This window comes from Lathyrus oleraceus, chromosome 2 (assembly GCF_024323335.1).
Source record: "Lathyrus oleraceus cultivar Zhongwan6 chromosome 2, CAAS_Psat_ZW6_1.0, whole genome shotgun sequence".
Lineage (NCBI taxonomy): Eukaryota > Viridiplantae > Streptophyta > Magnoliopsida > Fabales > Fabaceae > Lathyrus > Lathyrus oleraceus.
Window position 1 is genome coordinate 200,175,986 of NC_066580.1, and position 21,329 is coordinate 200,197,314.

Genomic DNA, 21,329 nt, shown 5'->3' on the forward strand with positions numbered 1-21,329 from the left:
TCTGAGGCGCTTGTTACTGAGTATCGTGGAAGAAGTATCCACAAGAAGTTCAATACTAGAGACAAGTCAAGGGGAAATTCTGGAGATAAGTTCAGGGGTAGGTCGTGGACAAGAAAAGACATAGAATGTTTTTATTGTCACGAGAAAGGTCACATGAAGAAAGAATGTAGAAAGCTCAAAAGAGAGCAACAAGAAAATGGTGATGCGAGTAACAGAGCCGCTACCATCTTTCAAGGCAATGAGGTAATCTTTGTTGGTGATGACGGTCATGTTAATTTGACATCACAAGATACATGTTGGATTGTGGATTCTGGTGCATCATTCCATGTAACCTCACAAAGGGATTTCTTTTATTCCTATACAAGCGGTGATTTTGGCTGTGTGAAGATGGGGAATGATGATAAATCCAAGATTGTGGGCAAAGGTGATGTTTGCCTAGAAACAAACAGCGGTTTTCGCGTAACGTTGAAAGATGTGAGACATGTTCCTGACATGCGTCTCAATCTAATATCAACCGGACTTCTAGACGAAGAAGGTTATACTAGTGTGTTCGGAGATAGGAAATGGAAGCTGTCAAAAAGTTCCTTGGTAATAGCCCGAGGCAAGAAAGAAAACACCCTTTATGTGATAGAAGCCAAAGTCAATAATGGGTGTGTTAATGCTCTCAAAGAAGACTCCTCGGTCGAGCTATGGCATAAACGGCTCGGACATATGAGTGAGAAGGGACTTCAAATCCTAGCCAAAAGAGGTATTTTGGCCGGTATGAAAGGATTGGAAATGTCGCTTAAGCCATGTACACATTGTTTGGCTGGAAAGCAACATAGAGCTTCATTTCAATATAAGGCTCCACAAAGAAGACCAAATGTTTTAGATTTGGTGCATTCTGATGTTTGTGGTCCAATGAGCACTAGTACTCATGGAGGTGCAAGGTATTTTGTTACCTTTATTGATGACCACTCCAGGAAGGTTTGGGTGTATCCACTCAAAACAAAAGATCAGGTGTTTGTAGTATTCAAACAGTTCCATGCTAGCGTTGAGCGAGAAACTGGAAAGAAGTTAAAATGTGTTCGCACTGACAATGGAGGAGAGTTTATGGGAGATTTCAAACATTATTGTATTAGTAATGGAATTCGGCATGAAAGATCTGTCCCGAAGACGCCTCAGCACAATGGAGTGGCTGAGAGAATGAACAGGACTATTGTTGAAAGAGTGAGAACAATGTTATCTCATGCTAAGTTACCCAAGAGTTTTTGGGGTGAGGCTCTGATGACTGCAGTTGATTTAATCAACCTATCCCCTTCAGCTCCATTGAACGGTGATGTTCCAAATAGTTTTTGGACATGTAAAGATGTATCCTACAACCATTTGAAGGTGTTCGGTTGTAGAGCGTTTGTTCATATTCCAAAAGATGAGAGATCGAAACTCGACTCGAAGTCGAAGGAATGCATCTTCTTGGGATATGGTAATGAAGCATTCGGGTACAGGTTATGGGATCCTGTAGAGAAAAAGATTATCAGAAGCAGAGATGTTATCTTCTTAGAAGACCAGAATATTGAAGATATTCAGAAGGGAGTTAAGCCTGTTATTTCTGAAGAACATCCAATCAACTTAGATATGACTCCTCCTTTGGAAGATTACGAGGGAGAAGAAATAGAAGATATTGGAGATGCAGAGAATGAACCTCCAGTTGATAATGATCCAGCTGAAGAAATAGCAGTTGATGATGAAAATGAAGATATGGTTGAAGAGCCCCAATTAAGAAGGTCATCCAGGATTCCAAAACCGCAAACCAAATATCCTGAAACAGAATTTGTGTTACTTACTGATGGGGGAGAACCAGAGTCTTATGAAGAAGCCATGATGGATAACCACAAAGGAGAGTGGTTGAAAGCCATGCAGGAAGAAATGCAATCCTTGCATGAGAACATGACTTATAAGTTGGTAGATTTACCGAAAGGTAAAAGGGCACTCAAAAATAAATGGGTGTACAAGTTAAAGTCTGATGAGAATAACTCACGACCTAGATACAAGGCGAGGTTAGTCGTGAAAGGATTTAGTCAAAAGAAAGGCATTGACTTTGAAGAGATTTTTCCACCCGTGGTTAAGATGTCATCAATCCGGGTAGTGCTTGGTTTGGCTGCTAGTCTTAATCTAGAAGTGGAACAACTAGATGTGAAGACTGCATTTCTTCATGGTGATTTAGAAGAAGAAATTTACATGGAGCAGCCAGAGGGATTCAAAGTCAAAGGTAAAGAAAACTTGGTATGTCAGCTGAAAAAGAGTTTATACGGACTTAAGCAGGCACCACGTCAATGGTACAAGAAGTTTGATGCATTCATGATTGATCATGGATACCGAAGAACTAATTCTGATCATTGTGTGTTTGTGAAGAGATTTGATGATGGTGAGTTCATCATATTACTCTTGTATGTTGATGATATGTTGATCGTAGGACAAAATAGTGAGAAGATAAGCACATTGAAGAATGAAATGAAGAAGTATTTTTCAATGAAAGACTTGGGACCTGCAAAATATATTCTTGGTATGTCCATCCGTCGTGATCGGAAGGAACGGAAGTTGTGGCTATCACAAGAAAAATATATCGAGAAGGTGTTGGAGCGGTTCCACATGGAAAAGGCAAATCCAGTTGCTACTCCACTTGCTAGTCATTTTTGTCTTAGTTCAAAGCAGAGTCCGTTAAATGAAATTGAAAGGCGGGATATGAGAAAAGTGCCATATGCCTCAGCTGTTGGAAGCTTGATGTATGCAATGGTATGTACACGAGCAGATATAACACACGCGGTTGGTGTTGTTAGTAGATTCTTGGCAAATCCAGGAAAGGAGCATTGGAATGCTGTGAAGTGGATCTTGCGATATCTAAGAGGAACTTCCAAAATGAGTTTGTGTTTTGGAAGTAGAGAACCTGAACTAATTGGCTATACAGATGCAGATATGGCGGGAGATATTGATTTTAGGAAATCAACTTCTGGATTCTTGATTACATTTTCAGGGGGAGCTGTATCATGGCAGTCAAAGCTACAAAAGTGTGTTGCTTTGTCTACCACAGAGGCAGAGTTCATTGCAACAACAGAAGCTTGCAAGGAAATGTTATGGATGAAGCAGTTCTTGCATGAATTAGGACAAGAACAACAGAAGTATGTCGTGCATTGTGATAGTCAGAGCGCAATCCACTTAAGCAAGAATTCAAGTTTTCACTCAAGGTCAAAGCATATTGATGTGAGATATCACTGGATACGTGATATGTTGGATTCCAAGCAACTGCAGCTTGAGAAAATCCATACTGATGACAATTGCTCAGATATGATGACCAAGTCCTTACCCAAGGACAAGTACGAGTTCTGCAGGAGAGCTGCTGGATTGATGGAGCCCTTCACCTAAATCGGAAGGGGGAGATTGAAAGGAATTCCTCTTTAGTTGGAGAGAGAAAGAAGGAGAAACATTAACAATTATAGAAAATAGAATTGAAAGTACGTGAGTATTTTTTGGTGAACTTATGGATGGAAGAAAGAGAAATTTTCTCTTGATATTATAGCCAACCATTGTAGCATGCATATTCATTATAAATACTTCATTTTATTTCATTTTCTAACATCAGAGAGTGAAAAGCCTTTTTTGAGATACATATCCAAAAGAGAGTTTATCCACCATATTTGTTGGTGAGAATTGTAATAATCATTGTGTTATTATTCATTTTAAACAGGAGATATACTTGTTGTTCCATTGTTATTGTTATATAGTTATTATAGTGGGAAAGTTTGATCCAGGGATAATCATTTATCCGCCGACCTTGTTTTAGGCGTTTGTTTTTGTGTTACCTTTCCCAACATACCTTATATAGTGTTAGCAGTACATTTTCATGAATATGGGCGAAAATATTATGCATTACAATAAATTAAAAAAAATTATAATTTTCTCAAAGTTTATTATAATTACCAAAAATATATATTTTAAGTTAAGAACGTCACAACAAAAACATCTTAAAAGTGTGCACAGGTTTTTTCTCTGATTTATCAAAATGAACAAATATAAATTAGTTCATTGAGAAATGGAGATAAGTATTACAAAATTCTAAATACATATATTTATAAATAAAACAATTAATTGAAATTTAATTATTTCACCATTTGTTCCAACTATAAATCAAGATGAATATTAGCAAATTCATAAAATTGATCATATAAATAGAATCATAAGCATACAAATATCGTAAAAATAAAGATAAGGTGTTTGCTTACATATTAATTACTTGCTATAAAATAGAAAATTAATAATTTAAATAAGAATAAAATAAAATTCATACATGCAAAATTGTTCATTAATCATATAAAAAATCTCGGTGCGAGGACAATTCTTATCTTTGATTTTTAATATAAAAATAAATCGTATGAATGATGAGTGATAAAACGGTCCGTCTGCTCCGCCTCAAATCCAAGAAAAAAAGAAACAAAACAGATAAACTCATCAAATAAAATTGAACTTAAAAATCGAATCTACCCTAATAAATCTCTAGTAATAGGAAACACTCATTGTATCCTAAATTAAATAATAATAATAATAATAATAATAATAATAATAATAATAATAATAATAATAATAATAATAATAATAATAATAATAATAATGTAATTAATATATTTTTGTGTTTTATTTATCATCATCATTTTAGGAGTACAAATGCATAAATACAAGGTTTGTAACATTATGAAACTAAAATAAATAAAAATACATATATTCCATAGAGTTTTCTTACATCTAAAACTCACCAAAACGGCCACCGCCAAAAACTAACAAATATACATATGTTGTCAATACAATCACAATAAACTTCTTCACAATCATAGTAATCGTTACAGTACTCATTTTCTTTTGCCAAGAAAAACGGCTTACCATCATGCTTATTTTCCACAAGAAATAGGGAACAAAATAAAAGTATAGCATAAATATTTTTGACAGTCTTTGCCATATTTATCTTTTTCTTTACCAGTAACATATACAATATGATCAATATGTAATATATAAAGCTCATATAATGTTAAAACTCATAAAGAAAAAGATAAATGTGTATAGCCATATTTATCACTTAAGTGTGTTGTATATTTGTCCCTTTAGCCTACTAAGTAAACGTCTTTTCAATATATCAATTGTGTTGGTTGAAGTGAAGGGTAACTTCAAAATTTATTTAAGTATTATAACTATTAATTTTTAAATACTGATTCGACCTCTCATTATTTAAAGGGGAATTTAAAATAAAAAAAATAACTGTGGCACCATGATAAAGTTATTTACATGAATAATGCACATTCCACCTGCCAATATATTATTATGAACAAGCTAATCATATTAATTATGGGTATTTTTTAAAATCAATAATTTGAATATAGGGAATGGATTTCAAATTTTGTAATTGAATGATTTCTTCCTACATTCTCATTCGCATTGATTCACACTTATACTCACATACACCTGTCATTTGTAATTTCTGTAATTATTCTCCAAGAATTTGATAGTCTTTTACGAGACACTTATCCCGTTTGGTACTATCTATGTGATCTACTCTAAAACACTATCGAAGAACGTGGCACTATGCTCTTTTAAAGCTAGACACAATTAAGTTCTGGTTGGTGTTATCACATCTAAGACGGATGTTAATTGATAGGAGGATAAAGAGGGTTTAGAATATAAATGAGAAAAAGTTATATTAAGAAAAAGTTGTTACAAAATTATATAAGTAGTTATTATATATACAAATGGAGGAACTAACATATAAGAATAAAATTTGGTTTCGTAGATGATCTTAGGTTTTGATAACAATAAATAGGTTCTTAAAGAACAAATTTGCACTCTAATGATTTTGTTAAGTGTGTAGTTACTAGAAACAAGTTTTGACTTTGAGAAAGTGACATGCGACGTCATGAGACTCTGAGCTTAGTGCACTCTGATTCAAAGAAGTAAAACGGTGTGTGTTTTACAAAGATAATCAAGCTCTAGATTACTCTTATCAACGCTTCTGATCAACGCTCATCTAGAAAGCTTTGGTTTATGACTATGATAAGAGAAGCCTCTGACGTTATCAAGCTCTAAAGTCTTGTGCTCAACAACTCTGATGAACTATGTCACCAGACTCTGGATCAATACTCTGAAACCCAGGTTCTGAAGACTCACTCATACAAACTTTGATTTTTCTATGCATGCTTCATCAACTCTCTTTCTAAAGCCTCTAAATATTAGAAAATAAGATCAAGAAGTTTTATGTGAGAAAATAGTACACAGTACAAGATCAATATTCTTTCCACTACACTGATTTTATGGGAATATTGTACCATTTTGTCTCCCATTTTCACAAACCATTATGCAAGGATACAATTACTTGTGGAATTCCATTTATGTCCTCAAATGAATCTTTCTGTTGACTATATAAAGGAGTCTTTGAAGAATGGAACAATGACAACCACTACTACATGAACATTGCAATACTGTAAACTTTTGAGAGAAAGAAAATCATACACACAAGTAACTTTTGTTCATACACTTTCATAGAAAACATTTTTTTTTGTAAATCTTTATAATAAACTTGTGTAATCTGCTTTCGTAGAAGCATCTTTGTAACACACTTTGTTTTTCAACTTTTGAGTTTTATTTTCTTGAGAGGCTAGGGTATAGTCAGAATTTCTCAAGAAGACATTGACAGTTTTTCTGTGTGGTTGTAATCAAGTTTGGGTATAATGGATTAAGTCCTTGTGATAAGGAGAAATCACCTTGGCGGGTGGACTGGATGTAGCTTTTTAAACAACGAATCAGGATAAAAATATTTTTGTTCATTATTTTTATTCTAAGTTTTCTCCTTGTCATATTGGGTAGAAAAAGATTTTTATTCTAGAAACCTAATTCAAACCTCTCTTTCTTATGTTTCTGTAGCCTTCAATTGGTATCAGAGTCTGGTTTTGGTATTGATTGTTTACCAAACACTTCACCGTGTCAGATAAAGATCCAGATTTCTGAAACGCAATGGTAGGAGTCCCTTCACCAAGTGCACCCATTACTAAGAACGATAGAGATCACTATAGTGTTAAACCCCTAGTTTTTTATGGAGAAAAATTTGACTATTGGAAAGACAGAGTTGAAAGTTTCTTTCTTGGTCATGACGTGGATCTATGGGATATGGTTGTTGATGGCTACATTGTTGATGATAGTGGATCTACGGGATTCTAGTACTTACGTGGCATAACCCTTTGCTTACTCAGTTGCAGTTGCGGGGGATCGGACCGTAACCCGCCCTACCAAGTTCAGCACCAGAAACCGCTGAACCAACTGACAACGAGTCTTATTTTCAAAAAAAATGAAGGTTCTACATCCGTTGGGTTAAGTGACCGGGTGAGGGTCACCAAACTTAGAAGGTGCATTCCCTTTTCTTTCACTTTTTTTTTCTTTTTCGGAACACTCACTTATATTCATCGGCTTCCCTGCGTAGAGTGTGTGTGAGATGGTGCTGACTGCTGAAATAAACTACTCAAGAGCTGTCAGAGAATGAGAATTTAAGGCTAAAACATAATAAGAATTCAAATCAATTTCCATATGCAGGAGACTTACAGTGTTAAGATGATACCGATCTTGTGAATTTTTCCCAAGTCTCCGCAAACTAATCTCAAATTAGTCAGTCTATAGCCTAAAACTTTCAAGAAGATGCATTTTTTTATTTTTTTATGACTGAAAACAAACAAAACACTAACAAAAACAAGGAAAACAAAATAAACAAACGATTTCCCTCCCCCACACATAAAATAAGCATTGCCCTCAATGAAAATACATTATTAATAAAGTAGAGAGAAGGAAAGAAAGACTCCCTGATCAAGTTGCAGAGTAGTTAGGTGCTTCCAAAGAAAGCTCCTCTATGCTGACATCTTCAGTCATTGAACTTCCATGGAATAGCTTCAAGCGCTGCCCATTGACTTTGAAAGTCTTGTTAGTACCTACACTTTTTATTTCTACTACAACATAAGGGAAAACATTAGTAATAACAAAAGGGCCAACCCATTTGGATCGAAGTTTCCCAGCCACAAGCTTAAGGCAGGAGTTAAACAGTAAAACCTATTGGCCCACAGAAAATTCCTTCCTAGAAATCATTTTATCATGGAAGTGCTTAGTTTTCTCTTTATAAATCCTAGAGCTTTCATAAGCCTCTAGTCTAAGCTCTTCCAGCTGTTGTAATTGGAGTTTTCTTTCAATACCTGCTTGTTGCATCTCCAAATTACAACTTTTCACCGTCCAATAAGCACGGTGTTCTATCTCAACAGGAAAATGACATGCCTTACCAAAAACAAGTCGATAAGGAGACATCCCAATGGGTGTCTTGAAAGTTGTTCTTTGGGCCCAAAGTGCGTCTTCTAGACGACGGCTCTAGTCCTTCCTGTTTGGTTGCACCATTTTCTCTAAAACCTGTTTGATCTCCCTGTTTGAGATCTCAGCTTGCCCATTAGTTTGTGGGTGATATGCAGTAGAGACTCTGTGCACAACTCCATACTTCCGGAGCAAAGCTTCCATGGTGCGGTTACAGAAATGAGTGCCTTGGTCACTTATGATAGCTCGTGGTATTTCAAACCTGCAAAAGATATTAGACCTGACAAAATTTGCACCAACTTTAGAATCATTAGTCCTAGTGGGGATAAGTTCCACCAACTTTGAAACATAATCAACAGCAAGCAAAATGTAAAGGAAACCAAATGATACAGGAAAGGAACCCATGAAGTTGATTCCCCATACATCAAATACCTCACAAAAAAGCATAGGCTGCTGAGGCATTTCACTCTTGCGAGTGATGTTTGTACCTGCTATCTGGCACTCTTTACAAGTGCGGTAAGTCTCATAAGCATCCTTAAAAATAGTTGGCCAATAGAAACCTGAATCAAGGACTTTTCTTGCAGTCCTTTGCGGACCAAAGTGTCCGCTGACTTGAGATGCATGAGAAAATTTCAAAATGGATTCAATCTCATAGTTGGGGACACATCTCCTAATTACCTGATCACTACCAAACTTCCAAAGATATGGATCATCCCAAACATAATATTTGGCATCACTCTTGAGTTTGTGACTCTGTGATCTAGATGCACCTGTAGGAAAAACACCAGCAACAAGAAAATTAACAATGTCAGCAAACCAAGGTGTAATCTCATGCAAAAGAAAAAGCTGCTCATCAGGAAAGCCATCCTGAATAGGAAAAGGATCTGCGTCTCTCTCTATCCTGCTCAAGTGGTCAACCACTAAGTTCTCAGCTCCACTTTTGTCTTTAATCTCTACATTAAATTTTTGGAGCAACAACATCCACCGAATCAATCTCGGTTTTTCATTCGGCTTCTTCAGCAAGTACTTTAATGTTGCATGGTCAGTAAAAACAACAACCTTGGAACCTAGCAAATATGATTTGAATTTATCAAGAGCAAAAACAATAGCTAGTAGTTCTTTTTCAGTGGTAGTGTAATTTGACTGTGTAGAATCTAAAGTTCTAGAAGCATAGTAAACAACATGGGCAGCCTTGTCAACCTTTTATGCAAGGATAACCCCAACAACATAATTAGACGCATCACACATAATCTCAAAAGGAATGGTCCAATTCGGTGGCTGGATTATGGGAGCGGAGGTCAATGCTCTCTTTAAGAAGTCAAACACTTGTTTGCATTTGTCATCAAAGTTGAAAGTGACATCATTCTTCAACAAGTTTGACAGCGGAAGAGCTATCTTGCTGAAATCCTTGATGAAACGCCTGTAAAAACCTGCATGACCAAGAAAAGAACGAATCTCGCGAACGCAGGAAGGGTAAGGCAGTGTAGAAATCACATCTATTTTAGCAGGGTCAACAGAAATTCCTTTTTCTGAAATTATGTGACCCAATACAATTCCCTGATCAATCATAAAGTGGCATTTTTCATAATTTAAAACGAGATCAGTTTCGATGCATCTTTCTAAAATCAAGCTTAAACTGCTTAAGCATGCATCAAAAGAGGAACCATAGACAGTGAAATCGTCCATAAAGACTTCCATGCAATTTTCAATGAAAACAGAAAAAATGCTAATCATGCATTGCTGGAAAGTGCCAGGAGCATTGCAAAGACCAAAAGGCATCCTCCTGTAAGCAAAAGTACCGAAGGGACAAGTAAAAACGGTCTTCTCTTGATCTTCCGGTGCAATATGAATCTGAAAGTAACCTGAAAAACCATCAAGAAAACAGTAATGTCATTTACCAGCAAGCCGTTCAAGCATTTGGTCAATGAACGGTAATGGAAAGTGATCCTTTCTCGTAGCCTGGTTCAATCTCCTGTAATCAATACAAACTCTCCAGCTGTTCTGAACTCTAGTGGGAACAAGTTCATTTTTTTCATTTTTTACCACTGTGAGTCCTGATTTCTTAGGTACAACCTGCACTGGGCTTACCCATTTACTGTCAGAGATAGGATAAATGACACCTGCTTGCAAGAGTTTGGTTACCTCCTTCTTCATAACATCAAGAATCAAAGGATTAAGCCTCCTTTGGGGTTGCCTTACTGTTTTCGCTCCGTCCTCAAGTAATATCCTGTGCATGCACATCGACGGACTAATACCTGGGAGGTCGGCTAATGTCCACCCGATTGCCTTCTTGTGCTTCTTTAAAACCTGCAAAAGCTTGTCTTCCTGATCGAAATCAAGGTTAGAAGAAATAATAACAGGGAGTTTTTCATTAGTCTCCAAATAAGCGTATTTCAGGTTTTCAGGGAGTTGTTTCAACTCTAAAGACGGGGGGTTGCTCAATGGATGGAATGCTTGGGGCAGCCGGGATGTCAAGAGCATCAACTGCAAAAACAGCTTCATCGGCAACAACTTCACCTGTAGTAAATGTATTAGGCTGCAAGGCAGTATCAATCTCAGCACCCACAACACAAAGGTTAGTGTCAGTACAATCAACACATGAGTAAATATCATCGAAACCAGATAAAGATGGAAAATCAAGTGAAAATAAATCAGAACAAGTGTCCTTAACCATCTCAGATATCAATTCCATATAAAAAACGGAATGCTCTTCCAAAGGGTGTTTCATGGCATCGAAAATGTTAAATTTTGCGACAATGTCACCAAATTCCATGGACATGGTTCCATCGTCAACATCAATTTTTGTCTTCGCCGTTTTCATGAACGGTTTGCCTAAAATGACGGGAGCTCTGCTTGTTTTAGTCTCTCATTCCATGTCCAGAATGTAAAAATCTGCAGCAAAAATTAAATCGTTAACTTGGACAAGGACATCTTCCACTACGCCAGTCGGGCGTGCATTGCTCATGTTCGCCAGTTGAACGATCAAACCTGTATGGTACAAGGGACAGTAAAAGTTCTCGGATCCTTCTGCTTTTGTGGCAAGAGTTGGGTGATGGCTGAAATATTTTTCTCGCCTGTAACTTTTTCAGATAAAGGCTTGGGCTGAATAAAAGCAGAAATATTTCTTCCCAAGTTAACTCTCTCACTTCCTTTAATCCTCCTCTTATTTGTACATAAATCCTTCAGAAACTTTGCATACTTAGGAACCTGTTTAATTACATCAAGAAGCGGAATATTTACCGCAACTTTTCTAAAAATATCCAATATCTCTCTTTCCTTGTCTCCCTCCTCAATTCTTTTATTTTTAAGAACTCTGTGTGGGAAGGGGACTGGTGGCACATACTCATTTTCTTTAATTTTTTCAGATGAAACAAGTTCAGATGGAGTAGGTTCAGGTTCAGATGTTACCTCAATATTTTTTTTTATTTTTTTCAGGGGCTGTTTCTGTAACCTTTCCAGATCTCAACGAAATCGCACTCACATTAGCATTAGAATCCTTTGGATTGACAACTGTTTGGGCTGGAAGCTGGTTCGACCCTTGGGCTTGCATGTTATTTATTTGAGTAGCAAGTTGTCCCATTTGCGTGTTCAAGGTCTGAATGCTAGAATCGGTCCTTTGTTGGAATTGGAGATTGTTGGCGGCCATTTGTTTGACAAGATCTTCTAAGGATGGTCCGGAAGGTGCAGGGGCAGCCACTTGAGGTGGGTTCTGTTGTGGGTTTCCATATCGAAGGTTGGGATGGTTCCTCCAATTGGGATGATATTTGTTGGTGGACAGGTTAGGAGTATTATTGTACATGTTTTGATTGTAAAGGTTGGCTGCATAAGCTTGAGGCAGTTCAATAATGGACTCGTCTCTCAGAATAGGACAAGTATCGGTCGGGTGCTCATGAGAAGCACAAATACCACACACTGTTGTTGTTTGAGGTTTTGCTACTGCCAACTGTTTGACTAAGGCAGTGAGCTCGTCAATTCTGGTCTCTAAAGCTTTGTTGGAAGAAACCTGAATTTGATTCTCGCCTTTGCTTTGCACAGAATTGTCTCTAGTAGTGAACTGTTGGAAATTAAGGGACATATTTTCGAATAAGGGCTTTGGCAGCAGATGGGGTCTTATCAACAAGTGCTCCACCACTAGCAGCATCAAGAATGTTCCTATCAATCGGTATCAAACCCTCATAAAAGTACTGGATGAGTAGTTGCTCGGTGATCTGGTGATGAGGGAAGCTGGATACCAAGTGTTTGAATCTCTCTCAATACTCTGTCAATGACTCATTACTCTGTCTAATACCACAAATCTCCTTTCTTATCGAGGCAGCTCTGGAGGCAGGAAAATATCTCTCTAAGAACACTTTTTTCAGGGCATTCCAGCTTGCAATTGAATTTGGCTCGAGATATTATATCCAATCCTTTCCTGCACCCTGCAATGAAAAAGGTAAAGCTCGAAGTTTGATGTGATCTTCAATGATCCCTTCAGGCTTCAATGGTGTAGAACACACCACCTGGAGTTCTTTCAAATGTTTGTGTGGATCCTCACCTGCAAGACCACTAAACTTGGGCAACAAGTGTATTAAACCTGATTTTAATTCAAAAGGAACAACAACAACATCATATTCAATACACAAGCCATTATAATTCACATCAGGTGCAACCAATTGCCTTAAGATTCTATTGTCAGCCATTTCAAAAACAAGTTCAGAATCAGAAGCAAACAAGTTATGCAAATAGTCGGACTCAGAATCGGACTCAATTGTGGGTGATGGACTAGCCTGGACTGCTCTACGTCATGTGTGCAAATTTCTATCTACTTCAGGATCAAAAGCAACAAGTTCAGAACAGCGAGACCTAGTGGCCAAGACTAACGCACAACAATGCAACAACAATATTCAAAATGCCGACAATGTCCATAAAAGTAAAAAACAAACACAAAGAAGGGAATTGACCAAAATAAATTCTGAAAAATAAATTGACACCGAATTTAATCTAATGACTTAAAAATATAATTTTGAGAAATTTTTCGATTTTTTTCGACTCTATGAAAACAGTAAAAAAATTCATAAAAAATAGAAAAAAGAGGAATTTGGGAAATTGAAAGCAAAGCCCCATAACTACTCTGTAGTAAGGGACAAATGATCAGAGAATTTTTTTACACAAGACTGTCGGAACAGATTTTCAATCGGACGCAATTTTCCCAAATACCGATTTTTTTTTTCACTTTTTGGACTCTAAAACGCGAGTTGGGCATAACCGTGGGGAAACTAGGACCTAGACGCGTAGACACTAAACCTATGACTCTAAAAACGATTAATATAATCAAGAATCCCCGGCAACGGCGCCAATTTTATTCGCTGTCGTTCAAAAACGTAGTACATCGACAAACGTAGTACATCGACAATTTTAACTCGGATATCGTTCTCTCAAGGATTCTTGATTATTATTATCCAAAGGTAAATCGAATTAAGGGGGGTTGTTTGGTTTAGTGTTCGATTAAGAAAAAGTGATTATTAAAAGCAATTCTTGAAATAAGGGATTATGAAATAATTCAATCTACCGATTCAGTTCCTACTATCATCGATTAATATAATTTTAATACCCTAAGCGGATTGTCTATTCCTATTTGGATACAAACTCAATGGCAAGCACGGTGAAATTTGTGAGATGTATGATCCTATTGTCCGAATTAAGCAAACATGATTGATCAGACACAAAAACGAATTAAGCAAACGTGACATGTCTATGTTAGGATCATACAATCAACCAAATTGAATCAATATATTTCATGCAATCGAATTAAGCATACAAGAACACAAAATATCATTGAAAGGAATTAAACTAAAATTAACATTATAATAATCTCAAGTTTTGGAACCTGAATTACGACAGATCGAATTAGAGGGATTAGTTCTCCATGGAATTCGTACAAGCTTTCAAATTTTTGTCAATAGTGATGCCGTCTACTGTTTTCGGCTGCTTAGGTTATAGGAAAAGTAGAATAAACCTAATTTGGTCAAAACATAACCCAGACCCAAACTAAATAACCCAACACAAAATATAAATCTAGTGCTGAAGGCTTCAACGGATTTTTCAACCATGCTACAGTCTGAATTAGCTTCTGACTTCTTCATGAAAGTCGTAGCTCTTTCTCTTAGCTTTCCAACGACTGGTAGCACTCATCGATCTGATACTCCTAGCTCCAGTTATGAATTTATTCGTGCAGACTACTAATGCTGAAAATAAACAGCGAAAAACAAATAAGTGTAAAAATAAGATAAATTATAAAAACACATTAAAAGGTCAAAATAACCAAACTAAAACATGGAAATGCATAAGTATAAATATAGAAGAATGTGCATCAAAATGCACTGATCATGAATGATCAACAAAATAAAGATTACATAAATCATCATAAATCTAGAACCGTTATGTTGAATGATATATTATATTCTGAGTATGAGAAGATAACAAATAGAGACACAACTAAGTCTATATTTGACTCCTTAAAGATGACTCGTGAAGGAAATGCTCAAGTGAAATAAACCAAGGCGCTTACCTTAATACAAAAATATGAAGCTTTCAAAATGGAGGATGATGAAATAGCTGATAACATGTACTCAAGGTTTTAGACTCTAGTTGCAGGACTGAAGATTCTGAACAAAGGTTACTCTACTGCAGATCATGTTAAGAAGATTGTCAAAAGCTTACCCAAGAGATTGATGTCTATGGTAACTGCGCTGAAGCTGTCTAAAGGTCTAAGCAACTCCACTCTTGAATAACTTGTAAGTTCTTTAAGAAGTCACGAGATAGAGCTTGAAGAGGATGAGCCTCAGAGAAAAGTTAAATTTGTGGCTCTGAAATCTATGCAAAGTCTGAAAAGACTAAAGCATTTCAACCTGAAGAAGATGAGGAATCTGAAGAAGATTATAAAGAAAAATATATGTTGTCTCTTCTTTCCAGAAGAGTTAACCAACTCTATAAGAATAGACAAAGCAAGCTCAGAGGATCAAGAAGGACAAGTGGTCGCTTCAAGTCTACATCTGAATTAAAGAAGTCGGGTGCTAGCAAAGACATTATCTGTTTTGAATGCAAGGAGTCAGATCACTATAAAAATGAATGTTCATAACTGAGAAAAGACATACCAAAGAAGAAAGTCTTCAGAGGGAAAAAGAAAGTCTTATGGCTACTTGAGTGAATCTGAATCCTAAGAAGATGACTCTGAGGAAGAGAAAGCAAACGTGGCGCTGATGGCACGCATAGAAGCATCTGATGATAAGACTCAGTCAGAATCTGAAGTTGAATCATACTCTGAAGAGGTATTTCCCTATCTATCTCATTCTGAACTAGAATCTTGCTTATATGAAATTCTAGAAAAGTATCAGAAGCTTTAGAACAAATACAACAATCTGAAACAAGCCCGTGTATCTGAATCTGAAGCACATAGTAAGCTTAAGAAAGAATTCTCCACTCTGAATGAAGACAATTTTATTATTAAAAATGACAACTCTACCCTTCAAAGTAAGAGTTCTAAACTTGAGGAAGAAATTCTTTCAGAAGCTTCTAAGAATTTTGAAAGTGTCATAAAGAAATATTACAAATCATTTTAGACATTTGTGCCTAGAAACATAGATAGAAGTAAAATGGCTTCAATGATCTATGGAGTTAGCAGAAATGGAAAAAAAGAGGAATTGGTTATGTGCCTAAAGAAAACCTATTTTAAAATAAAAGGAAAGACCAAAAGGCCTTTATTCTTATTTCTTATATGCACATACATAAAATGATTATTCTGCACAAAGATCCAAATTTGATAAAAACTCTGGGAGAACTAACTAGAAAGGATCCAAAAAGATATGGGTACCTAAGAACAAGATAATATATGTTGCAGACCTCCTTAGCAGGACATTTAAAACACCATTAATGGTACATGGACTCTGGTTGCTCACGACACATGACAAGAAGAAGTCATATGTTCCAAGACCTGGAACTTAAGCCTAGTGGCTTCCTGGGTTTCAGAGGTAATAAAAAAGAGAAGATTATAGGTTTCGGAACAGTTGGTAATGGTTCTCTCCGTTCTATTACTAATTTTATTAATTTATGGATTAATGTATAATTTATTATCCATAAGTCAATTAAGTGACAATGGTTATGACAAAATCTTTAATTAAAAGTCTTTTAAAGATGTCAGTCAGAAAGATGACTTCATTCTTTTTAATGGTCAGATGAAAAATAACATTAACAAAATTAGATTTTTTTTATCTTAAAAATCAAAATATTAAATGTCCTGTGTCTGTTAAAGAAGGACAATGGATCTGGCATAGACGATTGATCCATGTTAGCATCAGGGCCGACCCAAAACATTTCGAGGCCCTGATATAATCTTTCATGTTAAACTCTAATAAAAAAATTAACAAAAAAATAAAATTTTATTTAAATTATAAATAATATTAAAAGATATAATAAAAAATGATTATAAAAATATAATATTTTAGTCTTGAATAAGATTATTGTAGAATCGAACTCAGGTCATGACCATCAAAAAAATTTGTTACACTTCCATCAGGCCAATACATAAACATCTTACATATATTTAATAAATAACCTATATAATAAATATTTAATGTATTTTTAATATTTGAAACCCCCAAATTTTTGAGGTCCCACACCTCGCACACCCACATGACCGGCCCTGGTTAGCATGAGAAGAATTTTTCAACTAAATAAACTTAATTTAGTCATAGGTCTTCCAAATTTAAAGTTCTCTCCATATGCTTTTTTTTGTGAAGAAAAGACAAGTTTTCAAAAACTTCAATTTTCGATGAAAACAAAAATAATTATATATAGTATAAATTTGTTACATAATTTAAGTAATATTTATTTAGACAACTTGTATGGGATAACTATTTTTTTCATTTGTATGTTCTTCAAATTCCATATAATTTGCATTGACAATTAAAATGACACAGAGTATAATGTGTCACTGTTGGATCTGGATCCTCTCCTTTTCTTTCTCTAATGTCATCTCTTCAGCTTCAATTTCAACTAATTCTTTCTCTAATGTCATCTCTTCAGCTTCAATTTCAACTATTGATTTAGTCTCAATATAATTTTTTTAAATTTATTTTCTTGCTTCAAAATTTCTTGGTTATTAGATTACAAGCAGGATGAAGGCAGAGCATGAAAAGCAAATAGACGATCCATGATCGTCACTGTTATGTAGCAATGGGCAAAGTTTCGGGCAAAGTTTCGGGCAAAGTTTTAAAGTAGTTGTCCTTCTATCCACTATTTAAAAAAAAAAACTTGCTCACAACTATTTGGAGACAAGATACCACCTGTATCCATATTTATCCGTAATTGATATTTTTGATAAAAATTAAATTGATTAATTATAAAATATTACATTATTTTAATTTTTTGATAATATTAAAGAAATTTAAAAAATTATATTATTAAATATTTAATTTATTCAATATTTCAACTCATTAATAGTTGAAATATTAAATAATTGAAATATTTTATAAACTAATTATTAATAAATTTATTAATAGTTGCAATATATAGATTTATTAATAAACTAATTAGATAAATAGTTGAATTATTCTATGCATTACTAGTATATATAATTGCAAAAACTCCAGCCCATGAGACTTTTGAACCCTGGTCCTTCTACTTACATAAAAGGCAAATCTCCATCAAACCATTTTTGTAAAATATATATATATTTAATATTTTAATTATTAATATTTAAATTACTTAATTTATTAAATAATTAGTTTAAAAAATATTTTAATTATTAATACTTAAAATATTTAATTTATTGAATAATTAGCTTAGAAAATATTTCAATTATTTAATATTTAAATTATTTTGTTTATTAAATAATTAATTTATAAAATATTTCAATTAGTTAACATTTCAATTATTTAGTTTATTAAATAATTAGTTTATAAAATATTTTAATTATTTAATATTTCAACTATTTAATATTTTACTGTATATATTATAAATATTATGAAACTTTTAATTATTTTTATATAAAAATAATTATAAAAAAAATCATTTAGAGTCGGGGAGTCTGAAGTCCGTATAAAACAAGTCCGTAATCAATTTTCGCATATTAAAAAAAATGAACAAGTAAAAGAGAAAAAATAATATTTTTAATCAATTTTCGCATATTAAAAAAAATGAACAAGTAAAAGAGAAAAAATAATATTTTTACTAAAGTATCCTTATAATGTCACAAAAATAATAATAATTGAAGGGTAAAATTAGAAAAAAAATATACTGAAAATTAAAATTGATCAATCATTTTAAGACACTTTTTTATTCTAAATGAACCACTCATCATGAAATGGATGAAATATAGGAAGAAATAACTTAGTTTTAAAATTAATTAAATAATTAATATATCTAATCTACAAAGTGATCAAATATACTGATTATTCAATTAATTTAAAAATTAAGTTGTCAAAATGATATTTATAAGAATTAATTAAAAATAACCCTAATGTTTTTAAAAAGTTAAGGAAAATTTAAACTTCAATTCACCATATATGAAATAAACCATCATTTCATCCAACAGATTTTAAATTGTTTACTACCTCCATTTCTATTTTTTTTCAGTATCACTTTTTTGATAATTTTTTTTTACTTTCAAGTAGTATTAATTACATTTTTTTAAAAATTATTCTTAAATATTTAAGGATATTATAAATAAATAAAAAATCATTCTTTAAAAAATATTAATATTGATTAGTTTTATTAGTATGTGTAAAAAATCAAAAAATAATACCTAAAAAAAATAGAGTAAATATTATTTTTTTATAACAAGAATAGAATTTAATTTATAATATAAAACAAATTAACATTTTTATAAGTGGAATATTAAGTAATACCGGCTTAATTACACTAATACCTAAGTGACAGACAGCTGAATATTAACACGAAACCGCACGACACTTTCATAGAAATAGCAAAAGAACAGTAGTACTACAATTTACAATAGGCAAGTGAGTGAGAAGATAGAAAGATGAAATCGTAAACCCATGTTTCCAATTCACCCCAGATTTATGGCATAACATAACAATTCTAGGGAGAGAATGAAAACATGGGTATATTCCACACCTCCTAAACCTATATATACACATATTTAAAACAACAAAGCTCTTAGTACTACTACAAACTTAGATGAAACCTAAATCAAAACTAACCCCACAAGCATCCCTTAGAAAGAAGCATTCCAGCATATGTTCAAGTGAAAGGCAATCCTCTTACATGTATTCCCAAAGGGGTTCCCTTCATTCTGCGATTGAAACCATCACGCCCTTTGTAGAATACAGTAGGACGGAATTTATGGCTAGTGCTTCGGAATACTTTCTTTGAGAAAACCCTATCCAAGGTATCTCTGCCCTGCCAAAATAAGTAAGAGCTAGTATTTTCAGAAAAATATGGAGAAATTATTTTAGAAAATTCAATGCAACTGCTGTTTAGTTATTTTCATCAAAATTTCAAAACTCTCGAATTCTATTTTCTTCTAATGTACAGTGATGAATCTTATCTTTCAAGCACCTCTTAGTAAAAATAAATTATACAACATCCACATTGTGTGTACAACCGTCGCAATAGCTATACTCGCAGCCACAATTTTAATATCATTGGTTTTGCAGATTACAACATTTGTACGGTAAACTTTTGTTATAAAAACAAACTCTAAAAATAAAAAATAAAAAGTGGTTCAAAAGTATTTCCATGAAATGTGAAAGAAATGAATTAAGAAACTAACTTGAAAATGAGCTGCATTTATCTCACAAGTCTTGCGATTCTGTGTCACACTCCATTCGAATCCTTGAAACTGTTGGTAAAACTTGAATGCAGCAGAAGGTTTCGTAAAGTTCACAAATGCATATCCCAAATTTGACATTCTTCTCTCTATCGCATGTTTCCTAAAATAAAGCAAACACAACAATAAATCAACACTAACAAACAACATTAATAAAAAAACCGAACAAGTTCTAGAATATGTTGTTTTACATGTAATCCATAGGTAAGTAGAGAAAATCGAACTTGGACCAATCTGCGGGATCATCAACGGACTTGTTGATCTCATAGCAATGTTCATCAAGAACATGCAACAAATCGCCGAACCTTAACTGGTTAGGAATGTGTCGAATCATTACAGTGGTAATGCGTGATGCTTCAGCTTCATCAATGGTGCTGGGGAATTGTTGAACATCTCCACGACGACGAGAGGTTTTCTTAGTTCGTTTTGGTACAAGGTTGTCTTGTTGGTAATGGGAGTTGTTTGTGTGTTGTGGGTAGAAGGGTTGAGCATTTGGATTGAGGTTAGAAACTTGTGGTTGCATTGTGATGGGGTGGGGAATGGGAATGGAAGGGGTTTTGGTGAAATAGTGATGTTGGTGAAGATAGAGGAAGATTATGAAAGGATTAGTAGGAGACATCATGGGTTTTGAGGGAGAGAGAGAGAGAGTAGAGAGTTTTGGGTGGGAGAGAAAGTGAGGAGGCAAAAGGTGATTATAGAAGGATCTGTGGAATGCGTGTGATGGGATGAATTTGGGATTTGGGGATGATTATGACTAAACGCGGCATACAAGAATGATACTCTAAACTCTAGACTTTATATATTTATTTATTTTTGTAGTAGCAAAAATTAATTATAAATAATTTTATAAAATTGATACTATTAAATAAAGTGTTTTTAAGGTAACATAATTTATATATGTTAGTGTGGATATGCTTCTTTTTTCAATTTCAAAAATAGAGAGTGGAAAATAATATAAAGATTTTTATTTAAAAATCTTATATTAAATGAAATGAGAAGAAATGTATTTTATAAGAAAAAAAATTGAGTTCAAGAAAGAAATGATTCGAGGGTCAAAGAAATGATCTAATCAAAATCATATTTTAATCTATTAAAACATATCAAAAGGAATGTTTTTTTCTAATTAATCGATTAATAATTTTTTTCT

The 21,329-nt window shown here is 34.1% G+C and overlaps 1 protein-coding gene across 2 annotated transcripts; it reads right to left on the reverse strand.

The window, feature by feature from the left end:
* Positions 1-19,280: 19,280 nt before the first annotated feature.
* LOC127121308 (protein terminal ear1 homolog) lies at positions 19,281-20,885 on the reverse strand. Of its 2 annotated transcripts, none has more exons than XM_051051841.1 (3): positions 20,374-20,885; positions 20,126-20,285; positions 19,281-19,752 (listed from the first exon to the last, which is right to left on the reverse strand). In XM_051051841.1, exons 1-3 carry the CDS (start codon positions 20,802-20,804, stop codon positions 19,594-19,596), a joined length of 750 nt encoding a protein of 249 aa, XP_050907798.1. In that variant the 5' UTR covers positions 20,805-20,885; the 3' UTR covers positions 19,281-19,593. The 2 variants fall into 2 exon arrangements, with proteins under 2 accessions (XP_050907798.1, XP_050907799.1); XM_051051842.1 differs by having other exon boundaries at positions 19,620-19,747.
* Between the last annotated feature and the right edge of the window lie 444 nt (positions 20,886-21,329).